The sequence below is a fragment of the Choloepus didactylus genome, chromosome 5 (genome assembly GCF_015220235.1).
Source record: "Choloepus didactylus isolate mChoDid1 chromosome 5, mChoDid1.pri, whole genome shotgun sequence".
Lineage (NCBI taxonomy): Eukaryota > Metazoa > Chordata > Mammalia > Pilosa > Megalonychidae > Choloepus > Choloepus didactylus.
Genome location: NC_051311.1, coordinates 41,090,815 through 41,111,352, shown reverse-complemented (window position 1 = coordinate 41,111,352; position 20,538 = coordinate 41,090,815). Strand labels below are relative to the sequence as shown.

Sequence of the window (20,538 nt, the reverse complement as noted above, 5' to 3'; positions counted from 1 at the left end):
TGTAGTACTCCCTTTGGTATTTCCTGTAGGGCGGGTGTCTTGTTCACAAAGTCTCTCATTGTCTGTTTGTTGGAAAATATTTTGAGCTCTCCCTCATAATTGAAGGACAGTTTTGCTGGATATAGGATTCTTGGTTGGCTGTTTTTCTCTTTCAGTATCTTAAATATATCACACCACTTCCCTCTTGCCTGTAGTGCTCCCTTTGGTATTTCCTGTAGGGCAGGTGTCTTGTTCACAAAGTCTCTCATTGTCTGTTTGTTGGAAAATATTTTGAGCTCTCCCTCATATTTGAAGGACAGCTTTACTGGATATAGGATTCTTGGTTGGCTGTTTTTCTCTTTCAGTATCTTAAATATATCACACCACTTCCTTCTTGCCTCCATGGTTTCTGCTGAGAGATCCACACATAGTCTTATTAAGCTTCCTTCGTATGTGATGGATTGCTTTCCTCTTGCTGCTTTCAGGATTCTCTCTTTGTCTTTGACATTTGATAATCTGATTATTAAGTGTCTTGGCGTAGGCCTATTCAGATCTATTCTGTTTGGAGTACGCTGCGCTTCTTGGATCTGTAATTTTATGTCTTTCACAAGAGATGAGAAATTTTCATTGATTATTTTCTCTATTACTGCCTCTGCCTCTTTTCCCTTCTCTTCTCCTTCTGGGACACCAATGATACGTACATTCTTATACTTTGTTTCATCTTTAAGTTCCTGAAGACGTCACTCATATTTTTTCATTCTTTTCTCCATATGCTCCTTTGTATGTAGGCTTTCAGGTGTTTTGTTCTCCAGTTCTTGAGTGTTTTCTTCTGCCTCTTGAGATCTGCTGTTGTATGTTTCCATTGTGTCTTTCATCTCTTGTGTTGTGCTTTTCATTTCCATAGATTCTACTAGTTGTTTTTTTGAACTTTTGATTTCTGCCTTATGTATGCCCAGTGTTTTCTTTACAGCCTCTCTTTTGCAAAATATTCTCTAAACTTTTTGAATTGATTTAGCATTAGTTTTGCTAAATTGCTAAAATGCTAAAATGCTAAATTGAATAGCATTGGTTGTTTAAACTCCTGTGTCTCAGTTGAAGTGAAACTTTTCTGCCTGGCAGGTGCACCTGTCACTCTGTCACCAGCTGGTGTAAGAGGGTGTGGCCTGTGGCTCTCCTCCCCTAGGCTTTGGAGTCTGGTTCTGGAAAGGCAGGCAGTAGAGCTTGGCCCCTCCTTTTCCTCTTGGGAAGCTATGCCCCCTCCAGAGAGGTCATCTGCGTATCAATAAGTTCTTTGTTTCTCTGACTCTGCTGATCAAAGTGGTTTGATTTTAAAATGGCTGAGGCTGTCTTTACTGCAAAGTGCTGCTGGCTGAAAACGGCTGAGGTTTTCTCCACAGAGAGAGAATGGGACAGAAAAGCTCCCAAATTCACCCGTCAGCCAGAGATAGCACCCAATCCTCTGGGCTCCCTGTCCTGAGACAAATATGTCCTCCGACTCTCCCAAGGTCAGTTGTCACCAAAAGCCTCTGTCTGCTTGTTGAGGATTTGCTGTCTGTATTGAGCAGTTAACATTAAAACCGCAGTTGGAGCTGGGCTGAGAGAGTGCGGCTCTCTAGCACCGCGAGGCTTCTGTGAGGGAGGGGCTCTCAGCTCTCGGCTATCAGCGCGGGTCTGCGGTTTCACTTACAGATTTTATGCTGTGATCTCGGGCATTCCTCCCAATTCAGGTTGGTGGATGATGAGTGGACAGTCACGTTTGTCTCCCCGCAGTTACTCCAGGCTATTTACTAGTTTTTTGGTCATTTATTAATTGTTCCAGGGGAGACTAACAGTCTTCCACTCCTCTCTATGCTGCCATCTTAGCTCCTCCCCGATTTATTTTTTATATTAAACTAATCTTGCATTCCTAGGATTAACCTCACTTGGTCATAATATATTATCTTTTTTATATACTGCTGGTTTGATTTCCTAAAATTTTATTAAAGGGTGATATTGCTCTATAGTTTCGTTTTCTTGTAAAGTCTGTGTCTGGTTTTGGTAACAGGATAATGCTAGCCTTGTTGAATAAGTTGAGAAGTACTTCCACCTTTCTCTGTTTTAAGAAAGACATTGTGTAGGATTGGTACATTTCCTTAGGTCAAGCTGGTTGGTAATGTTGTTCAGATCATCTAAATCCTCACTTATTAATTATTAATAATTCTAATTATTCTTTCAATTCCTGAAAGAAGAATGTAGAAATCCCCAACCATAATTGATCTAATTCTACTCTCAGTTCTATCAGTTTTTGAAGTTTTTTGAAGTTCTACTTGGTTTATATACATTTAGGATTGTTATATCTTGTTGATGAATTGATCCTTTTATCTATATGAAATGTCCTTTTTAATCTCTGCTAATAATCCTTGTCCTTTGATATTAACATTTAGCTATTCCAGCTTGCTTATGATCAATGTTGGAATGGTATATCTTTTTGAACCCTTTTTACTGTTAATGTCTCTTTATATTTAAAGTCCATTTCTTGTAGACAGTTGGATCCTTTTCTTATCCATTCTGTCTTTGCTTTTTAATTGGTTTCTTTAGATCAGTTACACATTTAATGTAAATCTTGAGATAGTTGGGTTTAAATCTACCATCTTGCTATTTGTTTTCTATTTGTGCCATCTGTTCTTTATTCCTTTTTATCTCTTTCCCTGCCCTTCTTTTGGATTAATGAGTATTTTTTCATGATTTTATTTTACCTGCACTTTTTGTTTCATAGTGCTATTGTTTTATTTTTAGTGATTGCTCAAGGTTTTACAGTATGCATATGTAGCTTATCATAGTTTACCTTCAAGTAATATTATACCACTTTACCTATAATGTACACTTGTATTTCCCCCATCCTTTTGTACTATTTGTGTCATGCATCTCATTTTGTATTTGTTACAAACCCTAGGATACATTATTGTTATTTTTGCTTTGAACAATCAATTTTAGTTTAGAGAAATTTTAAAACAAGAAAAAAGGCTTTTATATTTACTGATGTATTTACCATTTCTGGTGTTCTTTACTCATTTGTGTAGATACGGGTTTTCATTGGGTATCATTTTTAAATATTTCTTTAATATTTTTAATATGTCTTTTAAAATATTTGTAATATTTCATGTAATATATTTTAATATTTAATATTTTTAAATAGTTCATCTTGGTGATAAATTCTCTCAGCATTTTTTGTATGAAAAAAACATTTGTTTTCCCTTCATTTGTGAAAAGTATTTTAGGTGGGTATAAATTCTGGATTGATAGTTTTTTTTCTTTCAGCCCTTAAAGATGTTGATCCATTGTCTTTTTGGCTTGCAGAAGGCTGTTGTATTTATTTTTGTTCCTGTGTACGTAGTGTTCTTTTTCCTCTAGATGCTGAGATTTGCTCTTTTTCACTGGGTTATAATGATATGCCTTGGTTTTCTTTATATTTATCCTACTTTGGGCTTGCTGAGATTCTGGGATCCATAGGTTTTTCATTTTCATCAAAATTGGAAATTTTACAGCTATTAACTTCAAATGTTTTTTTCTTTCTCCTCTTCTAAGACCCCAATTTCACATGTGTTAGAACCACTGATATTGTAACAAAGGTCACTGGGGCTTTGTTCAACTTTTTAAAAATTTTTTTCTTTCCGTGCTATTCAGCTGAACATTGCTGTTTTAAAGATCACCTTGCCTAGTATATATTAGTCCATATGGTATTTTTTTTCATTTCAAGTATTATATGTTTCAGCTCTAGAAGTTCCACTTGGTTCAACTTTATATCTTCCATTTTTTTTCCTCATTATCATCAAGTTTTCCTTTAAAGGCTGAGCATGTGTGTAATAACTGTTTTAAAGTCCTTATAGCTGCCAATTCAAAGCTCTCTCTCATTTCCAGATCTCCTTCTATTAACTGATGTTTCTTCTGTTTATGACTGATATTGTCCTGCCATTTTTCCATTTTTTTTTCATATTTGACCATATTTTATTAGATGCTAGACATTTTAAATATTACATTGAGTGCTTAGATTTTATTGTCTTCCTGTAAGGAGTATTGTGGTTTGTTTGGGCAGGCAGTTATTTGCCTATCAGTTTGATATTTTTGAGTCCTGTTTTAAAGCTTTTTAGGGAAAGTTAAAAGCAGCCTTTAATCCAGGACTATTTTAGAAAACTTCTGCACCATGACCCTTTATAGTCTATACTAAATGCCCTCCTTATTCAGTGAGGCCTCTCTAATATGGTTGGTTGGAACATGGACATCCTAGCCCTGTGTAGCTCTGGAAATTGTTTTGCTTACAGATTCTGAGACATTACTAGTTGCCTGGCCTCGTGGAATTTTGCCCTATGCATGTACATATTTGTACTCAGCCACAGAGTCAGGGACCTTTATGCAGTTTATTAGAGTTCTTTCTATGCCTAGCTCTCTCAATCTCCTCAATTCAGGGAGACCATGATGCTTTGTTTGCCTTCTCTCTCCCTTCACAACTATCCAGAAATTACCTCCAGGTAGAAAACTAGGAAAAACCTAGGGCTTATCTTGTTTGTTTCCCTTTTCTCAAGTATCCCAGTTCTGTTCTGCCTGTTGTCCAATATCTAAAAACTTCTTTCATATATTTGTCCAGTATTTTAGTTACTTCTGGCTAGAGTACATCACTCCAGTTGTTCTTATTACTACTTCACGGCCAGGAGAAGTCCTATTTTATTGTTTTTGTTGTTGTTTTGGAATTCTGTTTTATAGAGGAAAAAGGTAGTGTTGGGGAGAACCATGGTGAAGTGGGGAAAAAAAGCATTGGAGGGATATGTAAGATTTGTTTAACCTCTTGTACTTCTCCTGTCTCCACCAGGGGTCATTGCTGTGGTGATTTTCACCATTCTCTGCACCTTGGTGTTCCTCATTCGGTACATGTTTCGTCACAAGGGCACCTACCACACCAATGAAGCAAAGGGGGCGGAGTCAGCAGAAAGCGCGGACGCTGCCATTATGAACAACGACCCCAATTTCACAGAGACCATTGATGAAAGCAAAAAGGAATGGCTCATCTGAGGGGTGGCGATTTGGCTGTGGGTTAGGGAGGGGGGAGAGGGATAAAAGCACCCTGCTTCATACTCTAGAGCACATCCTTAAAATTTTCAGCACAAGTTGGGGGAGGCAAGCAACAAAAAATTCTTAAGACTGTTCGCCACAAAAATACTTTTTAATCTCTCTTTATAGCTGAATTTCCCCCTTCTGTATCACAACAAAATAATGCAAAAACTGCTTTTAGAGCTTACGCAATGGTTGAAATTTGTAGGTGATATTTGTCTTATTTTGTGTATGGTTAGAGGTGTTCTAAAAATCCGTAATAACAGGGCAAGTTTTCTACATTTTTAAGAGCCCTTAGAATGTGGATATTTTTTCTTGAGAAAAGCTGATAAACATACATATGGCCTCCAACATTCTCTTCCTTTTGCATATAGTGAACTTTTAATGGCTTATGTAGTAACTAGTTTGTGTTCACATAATATTTCATTTGGTGTCCTGTAAATTGGAAAAGGAAAGAAAGGGGCAAAGAGAACCTATTATTTACCAGTTTTCAAAGAGATTTCAATCAATGCCAGTTCTCTTAGGGATCCCCCCTGACACTCAGTAGTTGAAGGAACAAAGTATATGCCACCTGTTGTATAACAACATAACACAACTGGAGAGAAGCATTAATAATGGAAAGTAGTTTCATATTGGGATTGTTGGCTTTCTTTTCCACTGAATTAAAAAAGATAATATTGTTCCATGTGTGTAGTCTTAGACCTATTCAATATCTGTATCTTTCAGCTGTGATGCTGTGGTGACCAGCTATCACAAACGATTTTCCTGTGCTTTACCTGCAACATATTGGATTACATCGTATGTGTATGTAAGCACCTCGGTAGGGAATTAGAGCCAGATGTTATCAATTGTTTGCTTCTGATTTTTTATAGTCATCACAAAAGTATGGACCCTTTCTAGTAAATGCATAAATTAGGTTGCTCTTCTTATTTTGCTTTATATCTCTAGTTTTTAATCCCCTTGTGACAAAGTCCTAGCAAACAGTGTCCTCTGAGTTATTATTGTTGTTCTTGCTATTTACTCTGGAATCATATGGAAAACACTGCAAAATTTTAAGCCATCCACTCCACATATTATTCCATCCAAAACAGACATGCTGCCGTGATTCAGGAATCTTTTATGGCAGACACATTTGACCCTTGGGTTCATCACAAACCTGGTAAATGGTTGTTGCTTCTCAGAGAATAAACATGTCTACTCAGTCACAGCTCTCAGCTTAATAGGAACGTTGACTACTTATTCCAGCACATACCCACTGATTTTATTTTAAAATAATAGACTTTGTGTAACCAAATGGGGACAATGCTCCCTATTGGAAATCAAAAAAATAATTGCATTGACTTATTTAAAAAGAAAAATTACACAAAAGTTGTTCCTAGAATGACTACCATTTATGATCATCATATTTTAGGTCCCTCATCCTTAATAAATACTTTTTAAAGAAAAATTAGACTCCAACATTTTTTTGAATTAAATTTTACTTTTTTTGCTTTTCCTCCTGAAAGGGGGCCAGAAGAGGTTAAAAAGATATGAAGTATTTTTTTGATGGCCTCTCTTAATAAAATGGAAATTCTAGTTAGGATTACATCTAGATACTTTTCAAGATTTCCAGTATGCCTAACTTATTGGAGAATCTCACTTTCTTAGGAAATGGTAATGTGTCAATGGCAGACAGCACTAGGACATGACACGCTTGTAAAGGTGATGTTGGACCAGTTAATTCCTATTCAAGTCAAGTTAAAAAAACAACAACAGAAAGAATCTTGATGCCCTATTACAGTTACTGACCTCAGGCACTATCATGACTGCACTTAATTTAAAAAGTTTTGATCATCCTTTTAAAAAAATACATTTAAAGCAGAAAAACATTTAATATGACTAAATCTCAAAGCAGTATAATGGTTAAAAATGACATTATAAGCAAAGGCTATTTATTTAACCCAGAGGCCTGCCATTGAGGATTCTCTTATGTATTGTTAAATTGAAAAACCAAATTTTAAACACTGTTTTCAAGGTGTTTCTGATTTTTTTAAAACTATTTTTCAGGTATTGCTTTTGCACATAACAAATAATGTCACATGGAAATTTATTATTTCTTGCATTTCCATCCTAGCTATATTTCTTATGCATTGTCTCTAGCACTTTTCCTTTCTTTCCAAAATTATTAAGGGATTAAAACAGTCAAAAACAGCTTCTGATACTAAAATGCCCTCTTTCTCTTCCCTGTCCTTCCTGCCACAAAGGTAAAAAATAAAACCTCACACTTCTCTCACCAACTTTTCAAACCAAGGACCCTGGAATGACTGGAGGGATGCGTGGCTCACCCATATCACAATCAATTAAGACAGAGAGAGGTGAAGCACCAACCATCCTTGCCCTTGAGGAGGTTACAGGAAACAGGACATCAAAAGGTGGATAAGGTGTTAAGTAACTAAATTACATGCCAAATGAATGCTAGAAATCTTGACTTCTCTTTGGGATTGTGAGCTTGACGAAATTCCTAAGTCTGTTTATAAAAATCACATCCAGTCCATTCTAAATGGTATATAATTTGTGTGAATAAAGAAAGAAGCTCTTTTTTTCCAGCTCCTTCCCTTGAAAGCTTAGGACAATGCAGTCTAGATAGCCATGACATATGACCCAAAGTGAAAGCCTAATCTTGCTTTGTCATTCATATCCCACAAAATCTCTAAATTTTATATCTCAATACATGATCAATTAAGCAAAAATAGGCCCACAGTAGTCTCTTTAAATAATAAAACCACAACAACAACAGCAACAACCACCACCACCACACACACACAAGAGGCTGTTATAAAGTTTCAGGAAAAGTTGATGACCGATTTAGGGTTGCTTGTGAAGGAAATATCTATCCTCTGGGTATAAAGCAAACAGCAATGTTTTGAGAAGCTAGGAATGGGGACTTTGAACGAATGCAAAATTAGTGCCATTCTAACCTCTAAAAAGAGCCTATTCCCCAGAACTCAAGGAGGCTAGCTCAAGAGATAGAAGTTCTTTTATTGTTAAGTTATTCTTTAAATCTTAATATATAAGAATATATTTCCCCTTGTGGCTTTCAACCAACCACTCAGAAAAAGAGATTGTTAGGCGGAATTTTTTTTGAAGAGCTAGTACAAGAGTTTGGCCCATCTTTATTAAAAAATTTCTTGTTGCCCTGTGTTTGACAAACAAGCATCCTTTAGGAATAGAGGCAGGAGTTCAGAGACACACAAAAAAGATATTGGCATGAGCCATAGAGTTGGTCATAATGTAATTGCTGAACATCTGTTGAGCAGCAGCCAGATGCAGGCTAAGAGCTGGGCATAGCTGTAGAGACCTGGGCACAAAGACACAAAACAATGCGCTTAAGGAAAAAGCAAACAGCAACTGGATAAGAAAATGCAAGTGTTCTGTGTAGTATTGAGAAGGAATTTTTATTTCTTCTTATGACCAGATCTATTCTGTCCTTCCACTTGTTCTTTTTCCTCTCTCCCCTTTCCACACCATATTTTCTCTTAAGGTGTAAGGCTTTTAATGGTCCCTTTAAGTCTCATGCTTCCAAAAGATTAGATTCTGAGTTAAACCTTTTAATATTGTTTCCCTTTTCACCATCCTGTCAGGCAGTCTTCAAAAAGAAAGGCAAACAATCATTAAATTTAATTCCAACTAACCAGCCAAAAATAGGTACTATATTGGTAATCTCAATTGAAATAACTCTTCCTTTATTACTGACCCTGAAACAGATAAAAAGCAGACAAACAAAAAACAGCATCCCTAGCTGATTTCAGCTAAAAAAAAAAAAAAAAAAAAAAAAACAATGGGTACCATTTTTAAATGGAGGTTTGAAACTATTGGACCCTGAAAGTTGGCTTACAGAGGACTAACCCTTTTTCTATCCCTGACTTGCTATTGGCCCTTGATCAAGTCACCGAATCTCTGTCCCTCCCTTGCCCATATTTAAGATGGCACTGTTTTACCTACTTCATAAAACAATTGTGAGGTGCCATTGACTCTTAACTGCAGAATTCTTTGAAACCTAAATATAAAGAACAAAGTCTGGTGGAAGACTTACTTTCTGGTTCTGTTGTTATAGGTCAAATCAAAAGAAAGAATGTGCCAAGTTCAGAAATTTGGTAACTTGTGAGGCATTGCTACGTAACTGCCAAATTATTAATCAGATGGACTGCTAAGGAGTTAGGCTGTGGACACTGGGAGATGGAACACTGTCAAAGGCCAGAGAAGTCAGAATTTGACTTGCAGAAAGTCCTGAATTCCCACCTGGGATGTAACTATTAGCTCATCTTACATACTCTGACACACACCCCCAATGTGATTGTCAGTAAGTTAACATGAAAGAGAAACGTGATCTTTTCACTTTGCCTGGTGGCTCTGTGTCTACACTACATGTACCCTGGGTGATGATTTTGGAAACTTTCAGGTAGAATCTTTAACAGGAGTATGTTTTCCATGTGAGTGGTAGGTAAAACTCACTGTCAATGAAAATGGAGGAAACATTGAAAAGTTGGTTTGTATTCTCCCATTGAGCAAAGACTGGCAGAAGGTAATACATGGGCCCACATGTACTCACATACACATATTTACAAGGTTAGCTTCCAATGAAAACATGTTTTAAGAAGTCTACTAAGACAATCTTCATCATTTTATTTATCAGTTTATTTGCAGAGACTGCTGGATTCTGGGATAGCTATGAAAATGTGGAGGTTCCTCTCAAGTAGAACAGGAAACAGTTCTAAATGTTACTGATTCTAAGTTTAGTTTTTGTCAAATTTTTCTAGTTTTTAGGTGATCATGGTGACTACAGAGGTTAGAGTGTGAAAAGCTGGGCTAAATATTCTTTCTGTAAAGTCAATTAGGATTCCATCCCTGTGAAATAACACAAAATTTCACTCTTAAAAACAACAGCATGTAAACTAGAATGAAAGAAGGAAATTATGTATGTATGCCTAATATTCTTTGTGAATGTCTTTCATTTAACTAAAATTATATTAGAAACCAGATTGATAAATAAAAAATTCAAAATAGTTTTAATTATCCTAAAAGTGATTCTTTGTGTTTTGTACCACTTGATTCTCTAGAATCCATTTTCAACCTTCAGCAATAGAAAATTCCAAGACTGAAGTATACATCTATAAGGAATATAATCTTTCCAAAAGCTATGGAGATATAGTCACTCCACAAAGGCAGGTTTTATTTGGATATATCCATTGTTAACCTTCTTTTACCCTCCTCCTAACCCCAATTTTTTTTCTTTAAATAGTTTAATGGAAATTGACTTCATGTATTGCATTAATTTACACACAGCTCAATAAAATGTGGTTAGAGTTAAGTGATGTCTAGAATATATTCTGACCTTATGTGAAATAAGGGAGTAACACTGGATAAGGGACAAATAGATCCAGTGAACTGGATAACAGGGCCATGAATATTAACAGCTATAGTCTAAAGACCACTTTCTGGTCTTCTGTTACATTTGGAAGCTATTTGCTTTGAATCAATTCTCAGTGAAGCATTTAAAGGTACACAAAATAAGTGTGAATTCCAGTTAAAAGCCAATATATCTGTTCTTCAGCAATTACCAAGGCCAGTCAATATCAATATTGCTCCAATGTATTTAGAAAGCATGATGCCATAAGGTTGTCATGATTATGCTTTGCACATGTGATCCAAGTATAGCAATAATGTCATAAAATTAGCACTATAAAGTTCATTAACAAACTAAAAAACATCAACAAGGCATGCTTATTTATTTTCCAATCCCACTTACCACAGACCGTATGTTCAGAGATCAGTAAATTTCAGGAGCACAGGAGCTTTCTTTTGCACAGCGATATTTGTTAAATGAATGGCGGGTGGAGAGGGGTAAGGGGGAGTTGCAGAGGGAGAGGTACATTGAAGAAAATATATCTAACTTGACTCTTTGTCAGTGTGACACAGCATGATGGATTTATCAGAGCACAGGAAAGAGGAAATAATTGTGCTATTATTTTTGGACAAGGGGTTTGTACCCTCCTAAATGAACCTACATATGAAAGCTAACACTTAAAGAAATTATTATATGGATATTCATTAGCATATGCTTACCTTTGTTTGGTCACTCTGAAAACCATGAATTCAATGAAGCCTGAGCTAAATAATCCCTGAACCTCAAGATTCCTGTCAGGAAAATACCCCCCACAAACACACCCAGCCTGCCAATAAATGACCACAGCTCAAGGCAGTTTTTGCCAGGAAAAGAATGCAAGTTTTCTTTTCTGATCATGTTTTCATTTTTAACTTCATTCTCTGAGTATATGATAAATAAATACATCTCTTAGGGCAGGATAAGTAAATAAACATTTATGCCAAGTCTCCACCAAGGAAAAGAAACAATAATCTCTTTTTTTAAAAGTCATCTGACCTAAAGCATAAGAAAAGTTAGCCATAGAAATATAAATTCAAAACTGTAAAATTTAAATTAAAACATGACAGATGAAAAAGACCAAGATGATGAAAATAATAAACCTATATTTTGTGCACAAACAAAAAGTTAAAAGAAAATTTGTAAGTCAAGCCAGGCAATAGGTAGAACGGGATATAATGGCAATCTTTCAAATCATGAAAGGTATAGAGAAGGGAAATGTGAGCTTTCTCCCTATGACCTAGTATATCAGGACTAAGGGCACCCTTTGAATCCAGAAAGGCACATTAGAACAAAGAAGAGAAACACTTTGCATAATAGCAAGTAAAAAATATTGCAAGCTCAAGAAAAAAACAACTCATGACTATCATCCAAAAGTGACTGAGATTATTTCAATAATTACATAGTCAAATGGATTTTAAAGGGAAATCAAAATCATGGAATTAGTAATTTATTTAGCTCCTTTTATGAGCTTGCATTGTTCTAGACTCTAGTGATACACTAGAAAGCAAGATGGACAATATCCCTGTTCTCATGAACCTTATCATCTATGGGAGAAGAAAAATAATAAGCGCATGAATAAAAAATATGCAAGAAAACATTATAGATGGAAACAATCTAAATGATCTTCATCAGATGAGTGGATAAACAAAATGTGGTATATACACATGATGGAATACTACGCAGCAGTAAGGAAGAATGAGGTTGTGAAACATATGACAACATGGGTGAATCTTGAGGACAGAACACTGAGTGAAATAAGTCAGACACAAAAGGAGAGATATTTTATGTTAGCACTAATGTGAACTCTGAAAAATGTAAAATAAGTATCTTATATTGTAGAATATAGGGGACCTAGAGATAGACAGTAGCTAGTGAAGGGGGAACGATAATCAAATAAGAACAGAAAAGATACTGAGGGTGATCTTAATGATAAGGGAATGCTCAGGTGTGACTATAGTTTGTTAATTTTCTTTTGGAACGGTAGGAGTATATTGGAAGGAATGACGTTATTTCAGGATATTTGTTTATCCCATTGCTTTGCTTTATTTTGTTGGGAAAATTTTTTTTTTTATTTGATAAAGTAATTTAAAAACAAGAAAACATTATATACTTTTGAGGCAGGGAATTAATAAAGGTGAAGTAATAGTGTGACTGGGTGGCTGTTTAATTTGGGGATAAGTTGTTGTCTGTGGAGAGGATATTAAAGCCGAGAACTGGTAGAAGAGAAGGAGCGAGCCATGCAAAGATGAGTGGAAATGTCATTCTAGGCAAGGGAAGCAGCTGGTCATAAGGGAAGCTGGTCCAAAAGCCCTAAGGGGAGAATGGGCTTGGAGGTTTGAGACGAAGAAAGAGGATGCAGGTAGCTGAGCAGAGGGAGTGAGAAGAGGCCACCCAAGCGCTACAACGATGACTGATCTCTTCACTCCTCACATGTGACCATTTGTTTTTAGTTAGTGACCAAATTCTGTGGTGGGTAGACTCAGAAACAGCTTGAAAGATTTCAGAGGGTTCAACTAAGGCTCTTCAGAGTGGAAAGTAGAATTGTTTGGAACGTTTGAGTATGGGAGTCAAGAGAGAAATCATTTGGTCTTATCTTTCTGGCTATATCCATAGAGATGCTGGTGCTCAGCCAAAATCACACAATCTAAAGAAAACAATAACAGGTTCTTGACAAAATGGAAAGCCACACAGACTGCTGGCTCCCTCCCTCAGTTCAACCTAGAAATGTCACAGAAGAGCAGCGTGTAAGGATCTGGCGCCTGTGAGAAACTCCTGGGGAGATGAGGCAGACTGACCTGTGGTGGGGTCGGGCGCTGGGAGCCAGGCTGGAGCGGTGCCGGGGAAGGGAGCCGGACTCTTGCTGAGGCTGCCTTGCCCTGGAGAGCGCAATGCCCGCCCTCCCCGCTCACCACAGCCAGCGCTGACACAGCAGCTCCTGCCCAGACCTTCAGGGGGCGTCAAGCCTGGGGGAAGAGATAAAAACAAGAGGTGTGGGCAACTTTGCCTAGACCTGAGAGTTCTCCCCTGTTTCCCCTTACCCCAGGCCCAAGGCTGCGACCATCAAGGAAGAAACACTCTTTAAGAAAGTAGTGTAGTCGGCTGACAATCGAGGCTGCCCAAGGGGCAGCAACAGGGGCGCGCCATCCAGGATTGAAAATGTGGAACTGCCGCTCTGGAACAGGCCTCCTTCCTGCCTCTAACTCACCAGGACGTCCTCTCTTCCCACATCCAGGGGAAAAAATGAGCTCACAGGGAAAAAAAATAAATAAATAAATGTAAAGGATATCTGCTTTAAAATAAAACAAATACAGAACGACCAACAGTAAATTAACTGTAATTAAGGGGACAGATGAAAAAAATGTAACTGAAAAATATCTTCAAAGAGATAAGAAAAAATATTGGTAATATAAAACAGGAACCAGCAGTTGTAAAGAAGAATCAAGTAAAAACACTAGGTATGAAAAACATAGTTGAAATAAAGAAACTCAAAAGATGCAGAATGCATGCAGCTGAAGAATAATTTAGTGTACAGGAATGATGTTGGTCATTTACTTGTTTGTTCTCAGATCCACTCCCTACGCTTTTCTCTGCTCAGTTCTGTGAGGAAAGGGGCTGACTCCTGCAAACTACATTTCCCAGGCTCCCTTGCAAACTAGTTTCCAACTAGGTCCGACCTATGGAAATCACTGGCAGGAAGGAGGTAAAAGGAAAAACGAAGTAGGTTTCTCTCCCTCTTTTTTTCTGATAACAGTACCTGCATTTCTTCTGTGGATCCAATAATTGCCAAAGCATCCCTCCTTCCATAGCCCTTGCGATTAGGCTGGTTACTGGGTGCCTCTTCCCTTTTAACTGTAAGGCTTCCTGAAGTTGCTGATCTCCGAACTACTTTCCCTTCCTCTGTTTGTGCTTTCCAATTCCTGCAACAACTTTGTGACCAATTCCTCACATTCAGTTCTCTCAATTAAATTACCTGAGATGAGTTTTAGTTTCTTGGCTAGATCTTGATGACACAGGCAACCTCAGAAAAGGAATAAAAAAATACAAAAAGAGAGGAGATCTAGAGGATAGAATTAGACAGGTCAACATTTACAGAAGGAAAGGAAAAAATAAATCTACGGGGAGGAAATATCTGAGGTATTAAAGAAAGATAAAAGACCTCAGATTAAAAGGACTCAATGCAGAGAACAAGTTTATAACATCAAAAATACAGAGAAACTTCTAAAAGCTTCTAGGAAGAACAGATCACCCCTCTTCACACAATCTTCAAAGCCAGCATCTTCAAATCTCTCTGCTCAGTCTTCACATCACCTTCTCCTCTGTGTGTGATCTTCCTCTGTCTCTTTCTTAAAAGAACACATTGCATTTAAGACCCACCCAGATAATCCAGGATAATCTCTCCATTACAAGATCCTTAATTTTAAACACATCTGCAAAGTTGTTACCATCTAAGGTAGTGTTTACAGATTCCAGGGATTAAGATGTAGATATCTTTTGAGCAGCCATTTTTCAGCCTACCACATAAATATTCTGAAAACAAGAAGTTGGAAAAAGAACACCAGAACAAACCCAAAGAAATAAAAAGTAAGAAAATAAAGGAATGAGCATAAATTAAATAATACAATAAAGGAAAGTAAAACCATTACTTTCTCTGCAAAAAGTAATGAGATAGGAAAAGACTAAATTTGATAGCCAGTCTCCAAAGTCTCTGCTTTCTTTTCCTAGCTGTCAAAACAAATATCATGCAATAGGTTAGCTTAAACAGTGGGAATGTATTGGCTCACAGTTTTGAAACTAGGAGAAGTCCAAAATCAAGAAGTTATCAAGGTGATTCTCCCAGAAGACTGTGGTACTCTGGGACTGGCTGCTAGTGATCCTTAGTCCTTGGCTTTACGTCACATGCAATTCACATGGCATCCCCTCCCAGCCTCTCCCTTCTCTTCCTGGTCACTGACTTTCAGCTTCTGGATATGTTCACTCTGGCTTTCTCTCTCTGTGTGACCTTCCTATAAGGCCTACAGTAATAGGATTAAGATCCATCCTGATACAGCTTAGCCACTCCTTAACTGAAGTAACCTCATCAAAGGGTCCTAGTTACAATGGGTTGACGTCCACAGCAATGGATTAAGTTTAAGAAACAAGTTTTTCTGGGGTACATGGCTCCAAACCACCACAGTCTCCTTTTCAAATTGATGAACCATATCTATCAATTTTCATTCACTTGTGTAATACCTCCCCTTGGATCTGGGCTGGCTGTATGACTTGTTTTTGACCAGTAGGATATGATAGAAATAATGCTGTATTTCTAAGGGGGCTAGGATATTAAAAAACCTTGCAGGTCTCTTCTGCCTGTTCTCTTGGAATATTCTCTCTAAAGGAAGTCATCCACCAAACAAGAATTTTAACTATCTTAAGACCGCCATGTTTGAGAAAGCCCAAGCTAATCAATGGGGAGAGAGAGAGAGTTGCCTTGCAAGTACCCTGTGGTTCCATCCCTTTCAACTAAAGTGCCAGAAAATATGAGTAAAGAAACCCATCTTGGATGTCCGGCTCAGCTGGGCCTTTAGAAGATTCCAGTTCCAACCACTGAAATTGCATGAGAAACCAGAAATAAGAATTGTTTAACTGAGCCAGTCAACCAACAGACACAGAAGAGGTGATAATAAATTATTGTTTTAATCCTTAAGTTTTGAGGTGGTTTGGTACACAGAAATAGATAAATATAGCACTGATCAAGAAAAAAAGAGAATGCAAATAAAACTATAGAATGAAAAATGGAAATAACCACAATTAAAATAGATAAAGAATAATAGAACATTATGGTCAACTATAAGCCAATATATTTGTAATTTACATTGAAATAATAAATTTATGGAAAAATACAAAAATGCCAAAATCAAAGTAAGAGAAAATATATACTTGAATGTATCAATGATCATTAAAGAAATTGAAATGATATCAAAAGAACTCATACTTTCTTTTCCAAAAATTCCAAAGGCCATATGGCTTTAAAGGTGAATTTTTACACAATTGTCAAGGAACAAAAAATCCTTTTTTAATTCAAATTGTAACAGAATACAGAAAAAAGAGAAAGGAGCTAAACTCACTAGTTTAACTTTGATTTAAAAACCAAATAAGAGTGGCACACAGAAAGAAAATTAGAGGTCCATGTTACTCATGAATATAGACATAAAAATCCCAAATAAATATTAACTAACTAAATCTATAGTGTATTAAGAAATACAGAATTTCATGGATGATACAGTATCAGAAAATAAAAATAAATACACATCATTGGGCTGCAAGGGAGAAAGTGAATGATTATACTATAAATTATATACTTTATAAAAATATATGTATACTATATATATTTGCTGATAATATGATTATCTACATAGAAAATCCAACAGAATCAATAAACTTTTAGAACAAAAAAGAAAATGTTGCAATCATGTCTGTTTAAGACCAACTTAAAAATATCAAAAGCATTTTTCTATACCAATGGATATCAGTACAAGAATATGAATTGATTTGATACAGAAAAATTAAATTTTTCATTTCAAGAGAAACTATAGAAATTTTAAGAGACATATGACAAATTAGGTGAAGATATGTTGCACATCTAAACTTGACAAGGAGTTAATTCTTAAATATCCAAATAACTTCTACAAATAAGTAATAAAAAGGCAGGAAGCCCCATGGAAAATTGACAGCTGAATAAAGGCTCAGTCCAGATGGCAAACAAGTATATGAAGAGATGCTCAAAATCACTAGCAATCTGAGAAAAGCTAATTAAACAAGAGACCATTTGACATGCTTCAGAATAACGAACTTGAGAAAGTTTATCACGCAGATAAGCACCGGTGAAGAATGTGGAGATAGTGAAAAGTGCTTCTGGAGGGAAGGCAAACCAGGAATAACCATTTAGGAAATTCATTTGACAGTGTTGAATAAAATTTTATATATTATGTTATGTTGTTATGCTCTATTGTATTATATATTAAATTATATTATATTATCTTGCAGCTCAATGAACATATTTTTGGATATTAAAAAAACAAATTCTCAACTTCATGTTCTCAAAGAGTCATCTTTGAGGATGTTCATCATCATGGTGTTATTTGTGTAGTAGGGATCTGAAGGTAATATAACATAACAGTTAAAAGCCCAGGTTTTTAAACCCTGCACTACTACCTGCTAGCATCTTGATCTTTTCGTGCTTCATTTCTTCATCTGTAAAATAAGGACAATAATGGAACTTACCATATAGGCTTGCTGTAAGGATTAAATTAGTCGACATACAAAAAGGGCTTAGAACAGAGACTGACATAATGAGCACTCCATAAATGGTAGCATAAAATTAAAAATAAATAAATAGTAATCCCGGTGGATGCATTCCAAGTGTCCATCAATGGATGAATGGATAAACAAAAAAGTGGTATATGCATACAATGGAATATTATTCAGTCATACAAAAAGAATGAAGTTTGGATACATGCTACCACATGAATGAACCTTGAAGACATGATATTGAGTGAAATAAGCCAGACACAAAAGGACAACTACTGCATGATTCCACTTATATGTAATAACTATAATGTGCAAATTGGTAGAGACAGAATGTAGATTATAGGTTACCAGGGGTTGGGAGTGTGGGGAGGTGGAATGGGGAGTTAATGCCTAATGGTTACAGAGTTTCCGGTTGGGATAACGGAAAAGTTTCGGTAACAGATGCTGGTGATGGTGGCACAATATTGTAAGGTGTAGTTAACACCACCGAATTGTATATTTGAAAGTGCTTAAAATGGAAAATTTTATATCATATATGTTATCACAATAAAAATGAAATTAACTAACTAAATAAATAGCAATCCAACCCTAAGTTAATTTCACAGAGAAATTCTTGCAAAGGGACATAGGGAGGCATGTATGAGAACACTCATAGTATTGTTTGTGGTTGCCAGGAATGGGAGGCAAGCTAGGTATCCATCATTAAAAAATCCATTATGCAAAGTAAGGATGCTGAAGAAAACCACACAGCAGTCTGAAGTAGGTAGAAGTAACCAACTAGATATATATACAGCAATCTTAAATCTTGTATCTTAAAAATATAGTACTGAGTGAAAAAAGTAAGAAGCAAAATTAGATTCATAGCACAATATAATTTATTAAAATTTAAAACATACATGCAGAACAACATTTTTCAAGAATACATAAATAAATAAGGATATATATGTAAATACATATCCTCCTATAAAATATGTTATATATAATATAAATTATTATAGTCAATAATTATGGAGAAGAAGGAAATGGGAGTGGAGATAGGGTATAAAATAAAGTAAAATAAGAGAGAACTGGCATGGACCAATGATGATAAAATACCATGATCTGAAGAGTATCAGCAACACAATTCTCTGCCCCTGGCATCCAAGAAAGACAGAGAAAGAAAGAAACAAAAAACAGAAAACAAACAAACAGAAAACAAACAAACAAAAAAGCACACACACAAAAAAGCACTAGTCCTGTTGTAGGGTGGCACAACTAAATCAAGGACTACAAAAGGTGATGGTATAACAAGAATACAATAAATCTATCAATAAATACAATAAATCAATCAATCAATATAATTAAATGGGCTAATGCAATGTGAAAGGAGAGTGACAGCAGAGGATTTCTGTTCTTTTAAATGTAATAAGGTTCCTTGTGTTATGGAATGCTGTAGGAAAGAGTCCGATGTTCTGTGAAACACGTTCTTAAATTTAATCCATTCCTGTGGGTGTGAACATGATGAAACTACTTCAGTTAAGGTGTTCCCACCTCAATCAGAATGGATCTTAATCCTATTACTGGAATCCTTTATAAGAGAATGAAATTCATACAAAGGAAGAGAAAGCCTCAGACGAAGCAGCCAGTAGCTAAACATCAGCAGAACCGGGAAGAGAAGGGAGCGATCCAGACTAGATAAATGTATGTCCATTGCCATGTGACAAGGATCACCGGCAGTGAGCCCTAGAATGCCAAAGCCTTCGGGGAGAAAGCATCGCCTTGATGTTGCCTTGACTTGGACTTTCTTTTAACCTCAAAACCTTAAGCTAATAAATTGCCATTGTTTGACCCGACCCATTTCCTGGTATTTGCTTATGCAGCCCAGGAAACCTGTTCTCCCTCCCGTTCTACAGATTAACACATAACCAAAGCCTTTACAAGGATGTGGAGGCAAGACAGGGCCTCATTACTCCTGTATGCAGTTTTACAAAAACTCTCCCTTCTCTAGACTGGTTTGCAGATGACTTTGTTAATAGCTTGACTTCCAGTTCATGGGTGGAATAATATACATTAAATCATTTTTATCTAGTGTAGAGTGCAAACAGAACAGCACTGCTGCTGATGAAATAATATTTCTGAAGCTGTGCAAGTGGACAGGTGTCAACTGTTATTTACCTCGTTGTAAATAAAGTATTCCTAGTTAAATCATAGGCCTTGCCAGAAGCACGCCTTGGGCTTCAAAAGTACAAGAAGCTTCTGTAATATATTTCTGTGTAATCAAGTTACAACTCCTCTAAATTCAATTTACAGAGCTAATTTCACCCTTTTCCCAAGCAGTAACCATGGCATTACCTTTAAATCATGAGACATGTAGCTGATATATTGATTACTGCCAGACCTGTCATTACGAATCTCAGTTTAAGCACCACAGGAGTGAACTCTAAAGTTTAATTAGTATCTCCGTCTGGTGTTGTAAAATACAAGCCCAGGACATACGGGAAAGAAAAATGAGTTACTGTGAATCATCTTAAAAACATGAAACCAGCAAATAGAGCAAAGCTGATAGGTGAATTTGATCTGAATCAAAATTACTTGCCTCGATGCCTTACTGTATTATTATGTGGGTATATTTGACAGGGGGTTGGGGAGTATTTATTTATTCTTCTCAAGAAGGCAACCATTTATGAGATAATAGAGAAGAAGGAACAAATACCAACACTGGGTCATGTGATGAGGTTAACCAGGAACACAGACATTATTCTTTACCAAATTCCATCAATCTGGGTCTA

General features: G+C 36.4%; 1 protein-coding gene across 1 annotated transcript in view; it reads left to right on the top strand.

Moving 5' to 3' along the window:
* Positions 1-8,901, top strand: part of CNTNAP2 (contactin associated protein 2) — a 2,391,149-nt gene extending 2,382,248 nt beyond the window's left edge. Inside the window, exon 24 of the mRNA XM_037835931.1 lies at positions 4,823-8,901. Coding sequence (XP_037691859.1) covers positions 4,823-5,022 — 200 coding nt within the window. The 3' untranslated portion in view covers positions 5,023-8,901. The remainder of the gene's footprint in view (positions 1-4,822) is intronic.
* Positions 8,902-20,538: the final 11,637 nt, after the last annotated feature.